Raw genomic sequence first — 22,649 nt, forward strand, 5'->3', positions numbered from 1 at the left:
AAGCAGCATTTTTCAACAATTCAAGAAGCTGCACTTGTTGTTTATTTCCTAAACTCTACCCCCTCCCACTTGCAGCTCCAGTTGAGGATTCTCCATTTCAAAGTTTATAGACAAGAAACCAAACTGTCGCGGAAGCAGGCAGCAGATGTCCTAATGCCTGCCTGCCCTGGATAGATTTTCTAGGTAAGATTTTTATTAAAGTCTAGGACACATAACACAGAGGTGCTCCGATGATGAGTAAGGAGTTCAATACGTTTCCTCAAACAGCGAAAACACGTCGAAATGGCACCCTGATCAAGACACAGAACCCAGCTGGCACCTGGAAGTCCCTCGTTCCCAGCATCCTCTCCCTGTCCCCAAAGGTAACCACTGTTCTGATTTCTAACAATTCAGCTTGACCTGATTCCATACTTGATTTTAAAACTTTGTACAGATTTTAAAATGACACAAAGAAAAATCATTGTAATATTTTACCTTTAAACTTAGAGTCTCCGTTATGGGTTTAATTTTATTCCCCCCAAATTCATATGTTGGAGTCCTAACCTCCAGACCTCAGAATGTGGCCTTACTTGAAGACAGGGTCAGGACAGGCCCGTCACATCCTCTTTGAAGCTTGGGGGAGGGGGGAGTGTGAAAGTTTGCTCTCCTTTGCCTTTGAGAAGAAGGAGTGTTGGTGTTACCTTGACAGAGGTAAGCAAGTTAAGATGAGGTCATCAGGGTGCGTTCTAGTGCAATGTGACTGGTATTCTAATAGAAAGGGGGAAATTGGTCACACACACACACAGAACGCCATGTGAAGATGAAGGCAGAGATCGGGGTGATGCTTCTACAAGCCAAAGAATGCCAAAGATTGCCAGCAGCCACCAGAAGCTAGGAGGCATGAAAGATTCTCCCTCACGGCCCTCAGAGGGAACCAATCCTGCAGACACCTCGACCTTGGACTTCTGGCCTCCAGAACTGGGAGACAATACACTTCTGTTGTTTAAGCCACTCAGTTTGTGGGACTTTGTTACGGCAGCCCTAGCAAACTAATACAGTCCCTCCGCCACCCCTGCATAACTTTTCTTCCAAAACTGCAATGTTACTTTGACACTACAGAGAAGCCCTGCTAATTCTAACTTACATTTTGCTACAAATTAGCATTATTCTTCAAGACTAAACAAACTTGGCTCCTGGCTCTCTACAGCTTTAATAAGCCAGTTTAGAAATGATGACTCCTCTGCCACCACCCCCATGGTCCCCCAGGGCCTCTGTCTTAGGAAAAGGAGTCTCTGGGGCACATGCCTAAGGTGAGACAAGTGTCCCACTTTTCCAGACATAATCTCTGCCTGTTACAGGAAGAAGAGGGGGAGAAAGTGGTAAAGTCATAAAATGACGACACTGTAGTCCCAAGAGGGAAGTTTTTTCCACTTAATTCAGCTCCTCCGTCTCCTTGGAGAAAAAGAACCAGGATCAAGAAGAAGAAAGAGACCGTCACTTGCCCTCAATGCCCGGACATGGCCCCGGAGCCGCTCCCCAGCCGGCTTGTGTACAACCTTGAACTTCATTCCATGGCTCCGGCTCACGGCACCTCCCTCCCCTGCCACTTGGCCGCTTCTCCTCCTGGACCAGCTGACGGCAACTGGGAAGAGCCCCACAGAGGCTCTGAGTGGGCTTTACCTGGAAAATCTGGCTTCTTTCAGACTTTCTCACCACTTTTTCTAACTGGCCCCATTTCACTTTCTAGGTTCCAACAGAGAGGAGTTGCATCATCTAGTCAGAGCCTGTAATTTAATTAGCACAAGTATCGCCGCAGTTTGGAGAAAACAAATGGATCACAGAAAATTGAAATGCTGTCTTCCCATTAGCGTTCCTATTGAAACCCTAACCATTAAATATTTCGACAAATGTTTTAAAATGCTTACTATGTGTTTTCCAGGCCAAATGAAGTAATCAGCTGAGAATAATAATCTGGATGAAAAAAAGAGGCCCCTTTCCCATCGCGGTTCTGACACTTAACACACAAGCAAGGTCGGGTACGAGGGCAACAAAGGACGTGGGCGTCAGCCAGGTGGCTTAGAGGCTGCCTAGGGCACACACATAGGGGCATGCGGTACGTCTAAGTTTCTGTTATTACCTGAGGCCCTAAACAGTCAAACCAAGAGGCAGGGGAGCCTACCAGTGAATTCAGTATCCCCTGGACCCCAGCCGAGGTACCCAACCTCCCTGCAAGTGACTGTAAGAGGTCCCTACCTGCCACAGGGCATGGCCATCAGGTGATGATAATTCGACTTGCACGCTATGGTGCAGGTGGTCCCCTACTTTCTAGGTGTCCCACCTGGAATGTTCGACCTTCCCCAGATGCTGGCCCAATTCTATTTTCTGAGACTAGGGCCAAGGTCCACTTGATTATTTCATTTGTTCATTTAGCAAATATTTATTGAGCCTCTACTGGGTGCCAGGCATTGTGTAGGCTCTAGGGACACGGTGAGGAGCAAAAGTGACACCGTCCCTGCTCTTAAGGAACTCGCAGTCCAGAGTGGGGAAGAGATGATAATCAAATAATCCCTGAACAGACAGAACCCTGCCAATGGGACAAGCCCCAGGAAGCAGAATGTGTGTGACAGTGTTTACTGGAGGGATGCAACCCAGTGGCCGAGGTCAGAGAACGGCAGGGGTCCACGAGGACATGACCCTGCCGTGGGATCTGAAGATACACATTAACTCAGCAGAGAGGGCTGGGGAGAACATTCTGGAAGAGAGAACAGGGTGTGCCCAGCCCTGGCAGCCAAGAGAGCACAGAGTCTCAAGGCCCATGGGACTGAGCACAAAGCAAGAAGCAGGGCTGTGTGCGGGGCCCGGGAGACAAGGCTGGAGGAGCTGGCAAAGGCAGTTCAATCCGGGACGTGGTGGCCACGTCACAGAGTTTGCCTTCCAGGTTAAGGAAGCCTTTGAAGGTTTCAAGCGGGGAGGTGACACGGTCTGACTTGAGTGTGAATCGCTCGCTCTGGCCGGTGTGTGGACAGAGCGCCAGGTAGTCACGGGGAAGGAGCGGGACCAGTTAGGAAGGAGGCTGCCGCTGAGGTCCACGCAAGAAGTGATGGTGGCTAGGATGGGGAGGATGGAGAGTGGAGGGGTTGGAGAGCTTCAGGAGTCAAACCAGCAGAACTTGGCGACAGACTGGCTCTCGGGGTGAGGGAAAGGAATACGAAGGTCTTCCAGGTTTCTGCCCTGTACTGAGGGTGGGGCTGCCATTTGGAGACAGAAAATAGGGGCCAGGGGTGGGGGGAGATGGGGGAGGAGAGGTGGGGCTGGTTCCAGGTGTGCTGGATTTGAGACGCCTTCATTCACGCAACAGAAGGTTCAGTAAGCAACTGGCCGGAGGCGGGTGGAGCTCAGAGGAGTCTGGCCCTACACCGTCTCTGCTCTCCCGCTCCCAGCCCTAGGAGCCATGCGTGTGCTTCCCGCCCAGCCCCAGTGCGCGCCCCCCCGCTGACCCTCCAAAAGCTCATCTCCGTCCTCACCATGCTGGTGCCTCACAGCCAGTCTCAGAGGAAGGAGGCCTGCAGCCTGGGGTCAAGGCTAGGGCCCACCCTGGCTGCTCTGAATGCATGCCCCTCCCCACCCATCGCTGGAGTTCCTTCCTCTGCCTCCCGGCCCACCTGCTCCCCAGCCCCTCTTCACTGCCAGCGGCATCGACGGAGAGATCTGTGCTCACGGTCCTCGCTCCCCCAAACCCACGCAATCTCCTTTCTGCCTTCTCCACCTCCTCCAGGACGAGAAACTGCCCAGCTGTCACCACTGGCTGCCTTATACTTGACCTTTCCCATGTCCTCCCTGACATCCTTCCCTCCTGGGTCTCCGGCTGCCCCGTTATCTTCGCTAGCTTCTCTGTCATCGGCGTCTCCTTTTCTCTGCCTCCTTAAATTGTGCCATCCCCCAGGCTGTCGAGATTGACCAGCCTCGCCCTCCTCCTACGGCCACCCCACGCTACCCCAGCCTCGATGCTCAGGGGTGGCTGCGTTTACACGTGGTGCCCGGCAGCTCGGCAACCCCGTCACCGCGTCACTGGGTTGGCCCGGGCCGTGTCCCACTTGCTTTCTGCTGCCGCCGTGGAGCGCAGCCCAGCTCGTTCCATATTCCATGGAAAATCACTGAGAAGACAGGGGAGCCCCACTGGACAAAACAGCGAATGAGGAGCCCTGGTGGGGGGGACCCTTACCCTGTGCTCCAGGCCTTGGATCTCGAGTTCCCAGGTACAGTCTCTTAACAAGCATGTATTTGGGGTCCAAATTTGGGACAATATGATACCAGTTTTTACTCTGAAATCAAAGACTCTTGGTATTTTCTCTCAGGTTCGTTTTAGGTAGCATCAAGTCACCAGGGACAGCTGACTGGAAAGGCTTTTGCTCCAGATACTTTTTCCTGTTCCTCACTGTACTTTGTTCTCCTGATGCCAAGTGTTACACACACTTATATTTTTCAGCACCTCGTTTTTACCTTTTGGAGATCTGACAGCGGATTCCAACCTTGATTCCACTGGGAACCATCCAGGGAGCTTTAAAAAATACTGACCCCCGACCTCGTTGGGGATCAAGAATGGATCGATGGAATCAGTCTGAGGTACGGCCTGGGCATCCAGATGTTATAATGCTCCTCAAGGATTCCACTATGTGGCCACAGCTGAGAACCATAGTCTAGAGACAGAACGATGGCGGCCCCGCTGTAAACCATTTCTCAAAGGCTCAGTCAAGTGAGTATTTGTCTTTGGCTACTTCTGTGTCCCACAATAATTGGTTTCCTTTACCCCTTTCCCCCCAGAATGGAAATCCGCTCTTCCTAAGAGATCCTGGGGTCTGCTCTGGGGGCCACTCACCTCATAGGGCTCCTTGGTGGGCCTGCACTTTTCTATCTGGTAGAGCTGGGTCTTGTAACAGACGCTGTCCTGGATGTCGGATTTCTACCAGAGGAGAAGAGAAAAAAAGCCTGGCTTAACTCACAGGAAATAGAAATGTCCATTAAGCATTCATTAATTTTTAAACCAGCGCTTGGCTGAGAAAGGGCAGAAAGTGGTTGGCAAGGCACTTAATTGCAGTGCAAAGCCTCATCCAAGGACGGAGTGTGGGGAGAGCCCGGGACCCAGAATCAGGTGACCTATTTCTGTTCCTGGCTCTGCCAGGAAAGGGCCAGGTGACCCTGGACACATCACTGCTCCTTGCTGGGCCTCAGTCCTCTCATCTGTGCGATGAAGACCACTCTAAGACATGAAAGCAGAGACCAAGTATGTGAGCTGGGGAGAATACCTTATTTTACTGAATTACTGAATGGGATACAGATGTTGCTTATTTAAAAACAGCCCTAAAATGGATAAATAACAAGGACCTACTGTACAGCACAGGGAGCTAGATTTAATATCTTGTAATAACCTATAATGGAAAATAATCTGAAAAAGAATATATATATATAGGTATAACTGAATCACTTTGCTGTACACCTGAAACTAACACAACACTGTACATCAACTATACTTCAATTAAAAAAAAAAAGGCCTAGTTCCTGCCCCCTGCCCCAATAAATGTCACAGCAATTCATAATATAGCTTAAAGAAGAAGACAGATAACCACACCTAAGATGATCTAGGGGCACTATTTAGGTGCAATCCTCTCTGGCGACAGGTAAAATTAAATGACTGATTAATTTTTCAGCCAACAAATATTCACAGAATGCCTTTACAGGCTCTCCAAATTAAAATCCATGCTTCTAGGTTTTAGAAAGAGGAAACAAGAATCAAGGGATAAGGGGAGAAATGACAAATAATTAAGTTACAATATTTTACTTTTTAGTTCACTAGTTTTGCTTTCAAAATTATACACAGCTGTTAGTAATTGGTTAATGATAGTCAAAACTGGACCAGTGCATAGGTGCAATTAAATTAGCCTTGTGTGGAAATTACTGAGTGGACCAGCTATGGCTGTCTGTGGGGAATAATTCATTCTTAAAAGCAGCCACCCACCTAGACACTGGTTCTCACACCAGCTATGTCCTATGATTTAAGGTTTAAGGGTGAAACAGACAATAAAATAAGAAAGAACCTTCTCCAGTTAGAACTAAGTTAGTTGAGTTTCCAGGGAACTTCTCAGTAGACAAAACCACAGAGCTTTGCAACACTGCACCATTTGTAACCCTGACGCTGGGCAAACACAGCAGATGGCAAGACATCCAGAGAAAGCAAGACATGCCCTGAGAGCTTCATACAAATGTCTCTTACTTGGGATGAGCCGTGTGATTAAGAGTGTGAGTAACCAAAGTTTGCATATGTAGATGTGGAGGTAGACATAAGAAAGAAACTAGGGTTTCCCTGGTGGCACAGTGGTTAGGAATCCGCCTGCCAACTCAGGGGACGCGGGTTTGAGCCCTGGTCTGGGAAGATCCCACGTGCCGCGGAGCAACTAAGCCCATGCGCCGCAACTACTGAGCCTGCACTCTAGAGCCTGGGAGCCACAACTACTGAGCCTGCGTGCTGCAACTACTGAAGCCCGCATGCCTAGAGACCGTGTTCCACAATAAGAGAAGCCCTCACACCGCAACGAAGAGTAGCCCCCGCTCGCCACAACTAGAGAAAGCCCGTGCGTAGCAACGAAGACCCAACACAGACAAAAATACAAAATATAATTTAAATAAGGAAATAAACTATTTTAAAAACAAAATCCCCTCTATCTTATTGATCAGTATGCAGAAAACTGGTTCTTCCAAAAGAAGAATGTTTGAATCTGCTAGCTTATTCAGGAAAGTAGCAATGTCATCCTTTAAATATGTGAAATCATAAACTTTATAGTCAGTTTCATGGAAACATTTTTTAAAACTAATTTTCGAACAACATTCATCATTTCAAAAAGAAAATCAGCGTGTGACCCTCCTCTGTTCCTTTTACTTGAGAACTACTTGTCCCTAGCATGGTGGTTCCTAAATGGTGTGACCTTGAGCCCATATGAGTGAAAAAAGTTGTTAGCAGGCATCTACAGTATGTGCGCATTTATTTATAAATTATAAGCATGTACTGTACTAACATATGTACATTATAAAATAGGCAATAAAATAGGAATTTAAAAGGATAAGATAAGAAAGAAATATAGGACATATGGTCTTCTTATAAAAGAGAAATGAGAAATGGCTTCAAGTCTAACATGTCTTTTAAGCTCATCATCATAGGTGAACAGAGGACCTCTGTTCTCTGGTGTGAGAGAATTTCTTGATCCCTCCTATCACATAATAAAATGATATAAATAACATACTATGTATCAAAGGTCTCATCTTTCTGAACTCCACTTCTCTCCTGCAGTAGCTTTCCTGTGACCGTGACACTGGCTCTGAAATCCAGCTGCATATCTGTTCCCTTCCGAAGTTTCGTCCCATCACTGCTTCTGGAGCACGTTTTTTTTTTCCCCATAAAACATTGCTCTTTTTTTTAAATGCCTTTTACTATAATGTTTCTTCTCATGTACATCATTCCTTTGGTGGCTCACCAGGAAAAAAAGTTGTTTTGTGGATAATTTCCTGTTGAAGCCAAATCTAGGAAATACCCTAAGCTGAATCACCTTAGAAACATCTATACTTTTGTTCCATTGTTTAACAAATCTCCCGTCAAGCTTCTTCATCTATTCGGCAATGTTTTCTAGATGTCTCCCAAATCCATTTGCTAATAAGAGACACATTCTGATCATGCTGTCTTCTGGGCATCATTTTGGTCATTTTCTCCCTCATCAGGGAGAATATCATTTCCCCAACTATCGGTGAATTTTCATCTTTAGCATAAAAGGTTTGTAAACCTATTGTTTAGTGGAATTTTGTGGGATATTGGGCTATCACATGACTTTAAATAGCACCGCAAAACTCTAGAAGTTCCTCTTTACGTTCTGGATTCTAAATGTCTTCCTAACAGTGATGACCCCATACAACCTGATCTCAAGGTGCCATATAGGCAAGGTGAAGATCATCCTTCAGGAATGGGTATGAAATCAAATTTCAGATGGGCTTCCTGACAGTTCCAAATTTCTCTGGCTGACTTCCTGTTAGATCTGGTCAGTCCTCACCGTTCTGAGTAGGAGAAACAGAAGGAGTGATATGCAGAATCCATCTGCCTGTGATCCAGTTTTCTTTGCAGAATTCTTTTTTATCCATTGTCCATTTGGAAAGAGTTGATTTCGTCAAAACTAGATATTGAAGCATGTAAATTCCCTCACCCAGGCACGTATGAACTTCATGAGGCAGAAGGATGAAGGTGACCAAAGCATGAGGGTACCATGGCCCAACACAGGCTCCCAGCTCTACCTCCTTCATCTTCAACACACGCGACACCTGGACTATCTGATGCCCAGACTGAGTGAAGGGGCCAAGGTTTCACTTTTGTTTTCTAGAGAAGTAAATGTAAATAGTGGCTTTCTCATCTACCATGCTTTAGAGGTGAAGGCTTGAGGGGCTCTGCTCCCCAACTTTTATGATTACACAAGCCCCAGTGTGTCTACACGGGGACCCCAAGGAGCCAAGAGAAACAGAGCCAAAAAGGCAACAAGAAGCTGAAAGGAAAAGAGGCTTGAATCTCTCACGAGTCTGCCCAGAGCTTAACTCTGTGGGAGAATATTTTTAAAACACCTCAGATAAAAAGCGCTCCCTGAGAAGCAGGTTTTGCTACTATTTTATCCCACCTTCAGGAAACTCAGCCTCACATTAGTTTCAATTAACAGCTCAGATCAAGTGTCAGTAACTGGGAAACATTTCAAATGTCAGAGCTCGTTCTTCCACAGAGAGCAGAGAAAACCACCGCGGGGCTCCACTCACCCCTGACAAATAGCGCTCGAGCTTCTTGTTTAAGAGGAAGTAGATGGCAAGGATGTGGCAGGCGCGGTTGGAGAGCACGGTGTTGATCACGTCGCTGTTCTTGTAGCCCAGCTTCTCCGTCATGTGCAGCACCACACTCGGACTCAGGTCTTCCAGGGAAATCCTGCGGGGCAGAGGGACACAGAGCCAGTCACCTCTCCACCGTCGCTGAGAGGCTCCAGGGCCTCCTTAGCGATGGTCACAAACATGACAGCACAGAAACCGCCCCCCCAGCACACACACGGGCCCCCTCAGGGACAACCAGTCCATGCGTTCACTCATTCATTCACTTGACTTTTTATTATGAAAAGTTACATATACAGAAAAGTAAAGGGAATAGTCTAATAGCCTATGTGTGTACCCAATTCCTGGTTGAACCAATTGTTAACACTTTGTCTTGCTTTCTTTCTTCCTTCCTTCCTCCAGCTCTCCCTCCCTTCCTTTCTTTCCTAAAGTATTTTAAATCACAAACATCATGACATCTTTTTTCCTAAACACCTCGACGTGCATCTTTAAAAACCAAGGACATCTCCTGTAGAACCACAATACCATCAACACAGCCAACAAAATTTTAGTAATCTCTTAATATTCTCTGATATCTAGAATATATTCAAATTTCCCCAATTGTCCCAAATTTCTTTACAATTTGACATTTTTTCCTTAAAATGTATTTATTGGAGATGGGGTGGAGCCCACACTTAGGTTGGGTGGAAGCTGAGTTGGGAAGGGAGGGTATTCAGGAGCCAGCCCAGAGAGTGTTTAAAGGAACAATGTGAGTCACAAGTTCACAAATAGGGGATTTGGGGCTCAGCTGTAAAGTAAAGTGCTCTCAGAGGACAGGTTAAAGCTTCTACACAGGAGTATTATGAAGATAAACTCCTTGGGATAAAATGCCAAAGAAATGAATGCCAGGCATTCATTTAACCACTCATTCACTCATTTCGTTCATTCAACAAGTCCCTACCTCATGGAGTTTACATTCCAGTGGGGAAGAGAGAAAATAAATTCATTTATTCTTCATGACAGTCTTATGAGTAGGTACCATTACTATCCCCATTTTACAGATGGAGAAACTGAGGCCCACAACAGGGAAGTAACTTGCACAGGGACACATAGGCAAGAAGTGGCAGCTATGGGGAACACAAAAACAGACTGAGGGGCATAGAGAGTATGTGTGTTGGTAGTGGAGGTGTGTCATCAGAGAGAACGTGCTACAGTCCTTAAGAGAGATGCAAATACAGTACTCTGTGAGCGGAAGGCGAGCACATCTGGCTAGAGAGCTCTGTAACCACCGCCAAAGAGTCTGAAGACATTTCTGGTGGAACCTCAGAACCATAACACTAGGAAAAACCACACAGTATAACCCCATAATGGTGCAGAAGAGGAAACCGACTTGCCAAGTTCACAGGCCCGTTAGTAGGGGCAGCAAGGGCAGACCTAGGTCTGTTGACCATTGTAACCTAGGTCAGCTCTCCCTCTATTTGGCTAAGTGCTGTCCAAAGAAAAGGTGCCCAAAAAACCACAAAATCTGCCTTCCTCACTCCTGTTGGCTACAAAATCACAAATTCTAGAAAGCAGGTTGGAGTATGGTTGGTGTGATTAATGGTTAAAAATAATAACGTTTGTTTAAAAAGGATACAATTACGTGAAGATTGCCACAAGCACTTAACACAGAAAGCACAACTGTTTGAAACTATCTGGTAACAACCACGTGCCAGCAGCCCTGCCCTAGGTCAATGACACCACTGCCGCTTGACCTCACTCCTGGCCAATGAGATCACTGCCCTGACATTGGCCAATCAGACCACAGCCTCATGGCCTCACCTCCCAGCCAATCAGATCATGATTTTTGTGACCCTCCCCCCCCCACCCCTGGCCAATCACCCACAGCTACACACGGATGGCCCCGCCCCCTACCAGGAGCAGGCCCTGGAAGGGAGGGTGCCCTGGGTGTGGGGGGCCACCAGGGTGGGGCTGGGGGTGGAGGAGAGAGGAAAGTGAGCAGGGGGGGACACCCGGTCTCTGCCCTTTGTACCCGCTGTCTTCCAAAACAGGTGAACTCTGCCAAACGTAGACTGTGGACTGGCTCTTGACTGAGAGTAATATTTTAAACATTTTCAATAAGCAATGCATGTATTTAGTGCTCTCCTGTATCAGTTGTTGAACCTGTGTTATCTCTCCAAGTTTCTTTCTTTTTTTTTAATTTTATTTTTTTATACAGCAGGTTCTTATTAGTTATCCATTTTATACATATTAGTGTATATATGTCAATCCCAATCTCCCAGTTCATCCCACCACCAACCCCTCCCCCCCACCACTTTCCCCCCCTTGGTGGATAAAGAAGATGTGGCACATATATACAATGGAATAGTACTCAGCCATAAAAAGGAACGAAATTGGGTCATTTGTAGAGACGTGGATGAATCTAGAGACTGTCATACAGAGTGAAGTAAGTCAGAAAGAGAAAAACAAATATCGTATATTAACGCATATATGTGGAAACGAGAAAAATGGTACAGATGAACTGGTTTGCAGGGCAGAAATTGAGACACAGATGTAGAGAACAAACGTATCCCTCCAAGTTTTGATGATATAGACAATGGTAAAAAATGTTCCAGAACACTAGGTATAATTTTGAGTAAATTTGCATTAAATCCAATTTTATTCCACTTTGGTCTAATTCTGTCCTGTGAACCAATGACCTGCTTTCCCTCCCACTCATCTCCAGAGCTAACTGGAGGTGTGGGAGAGTGTCCAGGCCCAGGCAGGACAGGAAGGAGGTAGCCAAGGTCGGCTCTAAAAAAAATGTCTGCTCCCAGAACAGGGAGGGGAGCCTGGCACACAGCAAACATCTGTGACTGACTGGCATGAACATTTATCATAAAGAGTTTACATTTAAAGACATTTTCCTCTTGCGTCTTGGGGATATCAACCTGGAGGCCCAAATGAATTAACAGAAGGCTTTACAGAAGAGTGATATAAAACACAGGACCTTTTTTTTCTCTCTTTCCCAGACGTAAAACATTGACAACATCTAAAATAATTAAATCTGGGGCTATGAATGTCGGGAAGCTATAAAGTAGACTTTATAAAGAAAATATTCCTTTCCCTGGTCACATGTTCTTACTCCCTTCATCTGTGTGCTGGTAAAACCAGAAAAATAATCATCAAAAGCACTTTTTTTTTTTGCATCATATATTTTTCATAATAAAGACTGTAAATAACACGTGTCTTTCCCAATAGTTGAGATTTCTGGTTTCATTACTTAAAAACTGGACATTGATTTGCCTCGAGTATAAAATGAGTAACGAATCTTACCCAAACAGAAGATATTGAGCTGCTGTTTTCCTTAATATACAAGCTCTTAACCATTTTTACAATCTACCCAACTAGATCATGTGCAGCCTTTATTGCTTTTGACCAAGTCCAAATGCAAAAATGACCAATCTGGCAAAGCCAGTATAGGTTACTAGAATTTAAGTTTTAATCTACAAAAGCCTGTTTATAAGCTACAAAATGAGATGCCTGGGCCTGAATCCTTGTGAATGAAGATGTGGTCAGCAAGCGGCGGGGTGGGGGGGGGGACTGTATTTTTAACAGCGGCTTCACTTCCTTTAACAGCTGCTGCATTGAGTGGATTGATTCTGCTCATTTAGACCATGATTACATTAGGTTAATGACTCATTTGGCTGCCACCAGCGCCTCCTCCTTTACAGAGAGCACACCTGGGCGTGACAGGCAGCGTGAGCCCTGGTGATGAGGCACGGCCCCTCGGCTTTGCTTTCCGTCTCACACTGGGCTAATATTCCCCGTGTCTATTTCAGGTACTAGCCCAAATCAAGCCAGCACTGGAAACCAGCAGTCTATTTCCAGGTTCCCCTGGTAACCTAAGTAACCTAGACTTTGTTTACATTACCTCCCACAAGTCAAACGCTAGAATTGTAGATGACAGCTATCTATGGCCATGGCGAGTGCAAATGTGGCCCAGTAGCCAGGAGGCGGGTCCCAGCACTGTCCACCCACACCCCCTGAAGTTCTTCTAGACCTTCCTCCCCAAGACGGAGCTCCGCCTGCCCATCTCATCTGGAGAAGTCAGTGCTGCAACTTTCATTAAGTCTTGGTGGATGTTTCCAGACCTTCCTGGGCATTTTGAAGATATGATCACAGAGGACACCTCTTCCCTGCCCTGTCAGTGCTCTACTTGTCCCGCTTGATCAGTGGCTCTCTTGTCTTCATCTGAGCTTCAGATCTAGAATGTGCAGGCCACTCTAGGTCTGAAGGAAGAAGTACTCAAGGTAGGTCCCAGTCCTGGGGGGTATTGGACCCATAGGTCCTCACGTTGGCTCTAAAGTCACCAAGGGAGAGGGTCCTCATTCCCCCACTCGGGCTAGTTAACAATATGTCAAATGAGTAGGGAAAAGTACAAGGAAATGTTTTCCTGTACTTGTTTTCAAATCTGTACTCGATACCCACGCATGGGGACATGTGGGCCATCATGAGGTGTCCCTCAGTGATACCCGAGGACTCCTGTGGACTCCTGCCTGTAAGCCTTCCCTAAAGATTCCTCCTCACGGAAGTGGCACGGGGAGACGCGGCCTGAAGCAAAGGACTCCTACTCTTGACTTTTCTTTCCGCTCCCAACATTTCAGGGCAGGGGACTTCGGGCTGAAACAAACATCAGAGCAAAGAAGTGGCAGAAGAGGAGCCCGGGGGGTGGTCTGAAAAGGGAGAGAGGCGATTACCCTGGATTCCGCCCGATGCCGACAGGAGAGCTCTTGAGTGGAACACACACACACACACACACACACACACACACACACACACACAAACAGATACACTCACAGACACACTCAAACACAAACAGATACACTCACAGACACACTCAAACACAAACAGATACACTCACAGACACACTCAAACACAAACAGATACACTCACAGACACACTCAAACACAAACATACACACACACACACTCACTCAGGTCATAGCTAGTCTACACGGTCCCTTGCTGTGAATTAGAAAGAGGTGCTGCTCTGGAAAAACGCAGGTTTGATAAGGGGAGTGCGGCCTGATTTCAGCGCCCACACGCCCTCCGCCGGGCGCCCCCTGCAGGGCGCGCTCTGCACAGCCACACGGGCCGGCCCCGCCTCCCCTCCCTCTTGTGGGCGGAGCGGGGAAGGGCAGCCAAGAGAAGGCGTGGCCTTTCCTCGAATCACGTGTAGTTTCCTGTCCAGAACTATTCAGGGGCTCGTAAGCCAGGCCCCATCTTGCACAAGGAGGAGTCCTTCTGTGTGCACTTGATTACCTGTTGGGATAGGTGACATTGCATGGCACTTTGCCCATGTAATTCTCATTAAGCCAGCGATTCGCCAGTGCTTGCTGGATATTGGGCCTCTTCACAGGATCTGGTTCCAGGAGAGAACGCAGGAAGTTCACGGCTCCTGTAAAGGCATTCAGCAGAGAACACGCATGTGTTACAGGCTGAAGGAAGACCCAGGGCAGGGGACCCACCACACCTCCTGAGCCACTGCTGATCTATTTTCTGGATCTCTGGGTGTCATAAGTCAAGAGTTTAAGATATCTGTCCAAGAGGTGCACCTGGAACGCGGTAGAGCACGAACCAGCGCGGGTCTCCCCACATCCTGTACTTCCCCAAACCACCTGTGCTCTTATCTTATGGTCCACCGCTGTGGTTTCTTCTCTGGTCCACTGCTAAAGGTGAGCCAAAGAGGGATGAAAGAAAGTAAAAAGACAGTGCTTGATCTCAAGGTAGGTTTTGAGGAATATATATATATTATTATATATATAATATAATTATATATTTATATATTATATATATACAAATTCTTTTCAGATTCTTTTCTCTTTATAGGTTATTACCAAATACTGAGTATAGTTCCCTGTGCTATACATGCATCCTTTAAGATTATAACAATGGAGACAACTACACAACATGGGAAAATACGTTTATAATGCACATGAAGGTCACAGGCTCCAAAATTGTTCAGCAGGAGAATATGCAGGTCCTCATATGGACAAGGAATGCCAGGGATTCCTTCAAAATGAAGATGGTCTGTCTTGCTTGAGTTTGGGGACCAGGATATTTTCTTATTTATACTCATTTTATGAAGCATTGTGATATTCTCCTTGCAAGAGAAAAAAATACTCTTTTATGTAGCTTTCTACATGATATCCAATTTCCAATATACCAAGCAATAGATTCCGGAAACTAATCTTAATTTGCTTGGTCACCAAACTTTTCTATCTTCTCTCCAAAGCTATTTTTCAGTTTTCTAAGATAATCTAACTTTTCAGTGATAAGTCATAAAAATTCTCACTTTCTCACAGGCTTTAGTTGTCATTTCAAAAACTGTCCTTTACAGAATGATGGGTGTTACTGTCAACCATTTTTCACGGGGTAAAAATGAAGCCATCAAAAAAGGAGCTAACTCTGATGCCAGAATCAACCCAAAAGAAATAACCTTTGCTAGTTCAGGACCCCAGGTAACCTCTCCAGGTGGGTTCCCACACAGTTGATGAGGTCACCAGAAGGTCATTTCCCTTTGAGAACGTTGTGGGTAAAAATATATGGGTAGATGCCAGAACAGTCAATGAGATACATTTACTATTCTAAGGTTTATAGCTGGGTCTCCAAATAAAACTTTTCTAAAATGTTCTTCAATGCTAGTGGGGCTCCAAAAGAGGGGTTCCTCTTGTTGGAACCTCTATCTATCTCCCTTCTCTCACCTCCCCTATATTGTAAGATCATTTATATTTGCTTTATCAGGGGCATCAATTGGTCAAAGAAAAAAAGATGTGAGCTTAATGAGTTGAAACGGGGAGGCTATTCAGTAAACGATGTTCCGCTTACAGACATCTCTGTTGCTTACCCTCAAAGGACCTGAACAGCAACCCAGGCTTTCTCAGAGTATGATTAACCAGAAGAGCTAAGAACAGACTGGATGCGTGTTTTTGTTCTATTTTCAGAACAAGCGCTCTGCGCCTTCACAAATTGCTGATGAGCACGAGTAATTTTAGTTCAGATCTCTACTGGTGAATTTTCTTTCTGTGGACATCACAAATATTGCCTTCCTATCCAAAAAGGACTTTGAAAACATCCTTAGAGCTCTTTGAAGTTTGTGTTAGGGTCTTGACTATCCCTCTGACTCATGAGCAAGAGGGATTAAAATATTCTCCACTGTCCTGGAAAGCCATGGGGGGCACAGCCATGCGTCCCAGCCCGTCTTCTAAGCTAGCGCTTGGGGTCTCCACGCGGGCTCAAGCGTAGGGATGGCCCGCACAGGGCGCACTCCCTGTCTGTGCTCCATGTCACAGAAGGTACACACTCTTCCGCTGCAAGACCTGTTACCTCCACGAGCTGCAGCTTTCCAAAGTCTGGACTGGCTTGTGTGAGCTCCTGACCCTGTGCCTAGAGAAAGAGCCACAGGAGACAGATGAAGCCATCAAACTGTTTGCTTCAGTGCAGCCCATGGGACGCCAGCTGGGGTCTCCCACACCTGAAGCTCCCTCCTCATCACCTCCCAGGAGAAAGCAGCAACAACAATTATTTGACAGTCGAGGCTTCTCAGAAACCTTTTTTTCATATATATGTATGTGTGTGTATATATATATATATATATATATATATATATACACACACACACACACACACATACATATATATAAAGATATACGTATTCTTTTTCAGACTCTTTTTCATTATAGGTTATATACAAGGTACTGAATATAATTCCCTGTGCTATACAGTAGGGCCTTGTTGTTTATCTATTTTATATATAGTACTATGTATCTGTTAATCCCAAATTCCAAATTTATCTCCCCCCCACCCCTGCCCTTCCCCTTTGGTAACCGTAAGTTTGTTCCCTCTGCCTGTGAGTCTATTTCTGTTTTGTAAATAAGTTCATTTAAATCATTTTTCTTAGATTCCGTATATAAGTGATATCATATATTTGTCTTTCTCTGTCTGACTAACTTCACTTAGTATGACAATCTCTAGGTCCATCCAAGTTGCTGCAAATGGCATTATTTCATTCTTTTTTTATGGCTGAGTAATATTCCATTGTACATATATACTACATCCTCTTTATCCATTCATCTGTTGCTGGACATTTAGGGTGCTTCTGTGTCTTGGCTATTGTAAATAGTGCTGCTGTAAACAGTGGGGTGCATGTATCTTTTCGAACTAGAGTTTTCTCCACATATATGCCCAGGAGTGGGATTGCTGGATCATATGGTAATTCTATTTTAGTTTTTTAAGAAACCTCCATACTGTTTTCCATAGTGGCTGCACCAATTTACATTCCCACCAACAATGTAGGAGGGTTCCTTTTTCTCCACACCCTCTCCAGCATTTATTATTTGTAGGCTTTTTGATGGTGGCCATTCTGACCAGTGTGAGGTGATATGTCATTGTAGTTTTGATTTGCATTTCTCTAATAATTAGCGATGTTGAGCATCTTTTCATGTGCCTGTTGGCCATCTCAGAAATCTTAACTGGCATTGGCTCAACCCTCACAAATGCTAACACCCCACCTTCAGCATCACTTCAGTGACTTCATGGTGCAAAACCCTCTAGGTCTGAACTGAGTGTCTGGAATGTATTCTAAGTGCCATCATTGAGGTGTAGTGATGAAAAGGTAAACGTGAAAGCCATGAAAGGCATTCACAACTCTGTGATGTACAAGCACCAACAAGCAGAAAGAGAAACTGTCTAGAAGCCAGAATTGGCAAGATCCCAACAGCTTAAGCTTTCAGACTACGTGGTGGAGAAGAGAGGCAATCTTCAAAAGCGTGCAGAACGCACTCACAGGGGCAATAACACTGTGCTCTTTTTCAGCTCAAATTTGGCAAAAATTATTCCAACTTAGTCTTAAAAAAGAGTGCTATTATACAACAGACGTGGAAAGATCATTACAAGCATGAATGATAGGGGACTACCCTGGTGGCACAGTGGTTAAGACTCCGCGCTCCCAATGCAGGGGGCCCGGGTTTGATCCCTGGTCAGGGAACTAGATCCCACATGCATGCCACACCTAAGAGTTCGCATGCTGCAACTAAGGAGCCCACGTGCCACAACGAAGGAGCCCGCCTGCCGCAACTGAGACCCAGCGCAACCAAATAAATATTCTCAAAAAAAGGATGAATGATAGAATCATCAAATTAATAAAGATGTGTTAGTGAGACACAATAAAATGGCATATCCTCAATTTGGACGTTTCAATTTTGATATCACTCAAAACATGAGGACAACAGATAAAACCACCAAATCTGGGGTGGGGAGGGGAGCAGAGGCATCTTATACTGAATAACATAAAGAAAGATAGGGAAGCAACCCAGTATAGTAGGGAAGTTCAGGTTTGGGGGTCAAGCAGATGCAAATTAAAAACCAGAGAAGCTATATGACCTCACCGAGACTCAGTTTCCTCCTTAATAAATTGGGAATAATAGAACTTACCTTACAGAGTTGTTTTGAGAACAGGAGGTACTATGAAAAGCACTTACCGATGGCCATTCAGTAAATGGCAGCTACTCTTGTTACTGTAAGCTAGTATTCTGGGATGTAAACAAGGCAGTATCATACAGTATCACAAATGAAGGTGGGCCAGGCACGGTAGAAGGGAGAAGTGGTAAACTCGGGGTGCAAAGAACAAAGGGTTGGAGAAGCAGGGGGCTGATGGAAGGGCAGTGGCTGATCCCCAAAACTGAAGTCATTCCCTCTGTAAACAAGATGACTTGAGCTTCCTCAGCAGCTGGGGCACAGCTCTGGGCCCTACCACATCGAGCCAGATCCCGTATCTGAGTAGTCAAATGAATCTATGGGCTGCCTTCCCAGGCCACACACTTTAACACAAGTGCCAGAGACTTAGATTCCCTGAGCAACTACTATGTGCCAATGCTATGTTTGGTACCTGGCACAAAGGGTTAAAGCCCAAGATGAGCAGATATACACATATCCCAATGGTAAAAGAATAAAAGGGGGAGGGCAATGTCCAAATTCCTTAATTGTAAAATCAGATATAGAAATGCACTTCATGCTTGTTCATGCCTCACCAGTCAAGACCACAACATCCTGTAGGAATGTGAAGATCTTTAACAAGCACACACAGAGCTTAAGGCCAAAGTCAAAACTGTCTGCTCAGCGCAGGAGCTACGTGAGGTTGGACCCCAACTCCAGGGATGCTGACATTGCTTGGAACATTTCTAATTTTTCTTCTGTGGAATTTCCTTTGGACTTTTTTTTTTTTGTTAACATTTTCAGGGGTGCAACTTTTACTTCTTTAAGGGTAAATTTAATTGTCACAATCAGAAGACACTTAGAGCCTAGCCTACTAAGGCCAGATAATGGTATTGGGGTAAAAACAAGTCTGGTTCAGAAGTAATGAGACTGATTTCCTCGTGCTCTTACTCTACCTTTCCTTGCCCTGCTGCCCGACCCTCCTCAGTGACGATGGCAGGGACCACTGCCCACCCCCAACCCCCGCTCCTCCTCCTACAGCCTGTGGCTCACACTAATAATGCTGTTTGGTCAACGGATATTTCTGGCTTTCTGCCTTCCAGATATATGGTAGGGTTGCACTTCCTCAGTTCCTTTAGCTGGGTGAAGCCATGTGACATGTTTTGGAAAGTTAGGAGTTATGAGTGGAATGTTGGTGGAAGATTTCACTGCTGACATGAGACCTTCTAGATTTCTCTGTCCCTCTGAACGGATCAGATACATTTGAGATTGTGGCTGCCCCATTGGTCTGGGACCCTGACTAACTAGAATGAGCAGAACCCTTTGACCTTTGAGCCAACTCTCCATAGACATAAAGCAGGAATGAGAAATGAATCTTTGTTGAATTCCCTGGTGGTCCAGTGGTTAGGACTCTGTGCTTCCAATGCAGGGGAAACGGGCTCAATCCCTGGTCGGGGAGCTAAGATCCCGCATGCCACATGGCGTGACCAAAAAAAAAAAAAAGAGAGAATCTTTGTTGTCTTATGCCATCGAGATCTGGGGGCTGTTTGTTACTGCAGCATAACCTGGGCTATCCTGACTAATACAGTGAGAAGGAGCTCCAGCTCTTTAGGGTTTCACTGGGATTCAAAGTGAACACTGTCTGCTTTTTCCAGGCATGAGGATACAAACAACCTCCTATTGTTCTTTGTATTGGGCCACTTAGGACAAAACAGGCTCTGAATCATAAGAGGAACTTCAGAATCACTCTGAAAGATGGCAGTACTTATGACTATATAACCCTTAAAGAGACTACCTTGAAAGATTGAATTTATTTATAAACATTAAATCTTTTTTGTTACCACAATGAGGTATCATTAGACCCCTATCAGAATGGCTAAAATAAAAGGTAGTGAGAGTATCAGATGCTGGCAAGGACGCAGAGAAACTGGATCACTCACACATTGCTAGAGAGAATGCCAAGTGGTACAGCCACTCAGAACAGGAGTGTAACAGTTCCTTACAAACCAAATATGTGCTTACTATACAACCCAGCGATTTCACTCCTAGGCATTCATCTCAGAGAAATCAAAACATGTTCACACAAAAACCTGTATATGAATGTTGACAGCAGATTTATTCATAGTAGCTGGAAACTGGAAACAACCCAATGTCCTTCAATGGGTGAATATTTACACTATGGTATATCTATACCATGGACTACTACTCAGCAGGAAAAAGGTACAAAGGATTGATACATTCAACAACTTAGACGGATCCCAAAGGAATTATGCTGAGTGACAAAAAGTGATATATATAAATATACAGCATTTTTGAAAGGACACATGGTAGAGTTGGAGAACAGGTTAGTGGTTGCCAGGGGTTAATTAGGAGGCAGGGAGTTGGCTGTGGCCACAGAAGGGTAGGACGAGGAATCCTGGTCATGGGACTGTTCCCTATCTTGACTGTGTAACTGTCACATGACTCTGCACGTGTGATGAAACTGCATAGAACTAAATACACACCAACACACACAAGTGCAGGCATATCTCAATAAGCTCAATGGATTCTAACAAGGTCCTGGTGGTGATATTAAACTACAGTTACTTAAGATCCTACCAATGGGGGAAACTGGGTGAAGGGTAAACATATCTCGCTGTATGATTTCTCACAGCTGCATGTGAATCCACAATTACACCACAACAAAAAGGTGTTTAAAAATTGTAATTGGTTAAAAAACAACAAGAACAACAACAAAAACCTATCTTTATTCTCTATCCCCTTATCCTGGTTTATCTTATTTTCTTTAGAGCACTTAAACTATTAAACATCACACGTGTTTGTTTATATGTTATTTTTTTGCCTCCCCTGCTGATATGTATGCTCTATATGGGTAGAGACTGTTTTATCCTCCTGGTGCCTAGAGCAGTCCTAGCACAGAGTTGATGCCCAGGACATATTCATGGAATAAGTGAATGAATGTGAAATATGGAATGAATGAATGAATATGCTTTCCTTGCAGCACTTTGAACATTGCAGAAAGCTCTAAAACATAAATATAACAATTCAATCAACATTTTGCACATTTTCTAACTCCAGGAGTTATGGCTCTTGATGCAGAACTATTTCTTTTACAACGACAGAACTGTGTAACTCATCTTTCCAAGTACATAATGCCTGCTTTGCTTTCAGCCTCCAGAGATTCGAACCTCCCCAGCAGAGATGAAAGTATGAACCGAATTAGATAATTACCTATAAGAATGCATTTCAGCTTGGGTGCCATTTGGCAAGCATTAAATTCCGGGTCAGGCTCATGGATGCTTTATAAACTCAAGAAAAAAATACCTCATAGTAGTCAAACAAAAATGCTATATTTTAACCATGTTTCATACATTGGAATTAAATAATTACTCCTTTTTTCTTTTTTGGCCACATGCCTTATCTTAGTGAAGCTGAGTTTATTCTAAGGAGCCAATTAAATGACTGTCAAGGCCAAGCCAAGGCCAGGAACTTGAAGTGAATTGTGAAACAAACCAAAGAACAAACTGTACTAATCTGCTGGATCTGAAACCAAACCTTAATACGAACTGTTTAGTGAAACGTGAACCAGGTAAAGTTGAGTGTACTTTCCAAACACACCTGATGATTCAGTCTAATCAAGTAACCAAACCTATATATATTTAAAAGCTCCTGAACAGGCTCAAAAACTCACATTGCTAAACAAATCCCAGACCAAAGTTGAATGAAACTAACATTTCTTTACAGTGACTTGACTAAGGAAGACACAATAGAAATGTGATGATCAACATTCTTTTCAAAGTCAACATGATACTATGGTGAGTTTTAAAACACACCAGCCTGAAAGTATTTTTCCAAGGGAGACTATATGATCCTTTTGATATGTGTATTTTGTGCAGAAGGAGGAAGTTAGGGGTTCGGAATTACAACGGAAAAAGAAAGGATTGAGGAGAGTGCCTCCTTAGAGATGGGAAACCCAACCATTTTTTGCGACTTAGCTTTAATACTAGGAAGAGACCGAGTACAAGCAGAGGGTCGTCCTAACTCCAGTGCTGCAAAACAAACACTGCTTCCGGTGGTTAGAATGCAGCCCTGGGCCCTGAATCGGAGTGGCAGGTGCGTTACCTGTGGAGAGCTGGGTGGGAAGGGGGTTCATTTCCTTGTCCACCATCTTCTGGTACAAAGCCCTCAGGCTAAAAGGCTCCACCGTGAAAGGCAGGGTCCCAGTCAGCATGGCATACATGTTCACACCTCTGAAAAGAGAGACACCAGAGCATGAGACCAGAAGAAGACCCCGGGGAGAGGATGGCAAAGAGGGCGTGG

The 22,649-nt window shown here is 45.0% G+C and overlaps 1 protein-coding gene and 1 long non-coding RNA gene across 5 annotated transcripts in view; one reads left to right on the forward strand and one right to left on the reverse strand.

Moving 5' to 3' along the window:
• The window catches only part of HUNK (hormonally up-regulated Neu-associated kinase), a 106,299-nt gene that overhangs the window by 12,037 nt on the left and 71,613 nt on the right, over positions 1 to 22,649 (reverse strand). For 2 of the 4 annotated variants that reach the window (XM_082393670.1, XM_082393669.1), the window contains exons 5-8: positions 22,452 to 22,579; positions 14,160 to 14,295; positions 8,815 to 8,977; positions 4,856 to 4,939 (exon numbers count right to left, since the gene is read on the reverse strand). In XM_082393670.1, the coding sequence (XP_082249796.1) occupies positions 4,856 to 4,939; positions 8,815 to 8,977; positions 14,160 to 14,295; positions 22,452 to 22,579 (511 nt within the window). The remainder of the gene's footprint in view (positions 1 to 4,855; positions 4,940 to 8,814; positions 8,978 to 14,159; positions 14,296 to 22,451; positions 22,580 to 22,649) is intronic. The other 2 variants (XM_082393671.1, XM_082393672.1) reach the window with 2 other exon arrangements.
• Positions 4 to 8,808, forward strand: LOC309629571. Its single transcript, XR_014245115.1, has 3 exons — positions 4 to 3,013; positions 4,466 to 4,732; positions 8,224 to 8,808. It is a non-coding gene; the product is annotated as an uncharacterized lncRNA (long non-coding RNA).

The sequence above is a fragment of the Balaenoptera borealis genome (genome assembly GCF_965194805.1).
Source record: "Balaenoptera borealis genome assembly, chromosome: 5".
Classification (NCBI taxonomy): Eukaryota; Metazoa; Chordata; class Mammalia; order Artiodactyla; family Balaenopteridae; genus Balaenoptera; species Balaenoptera borealis.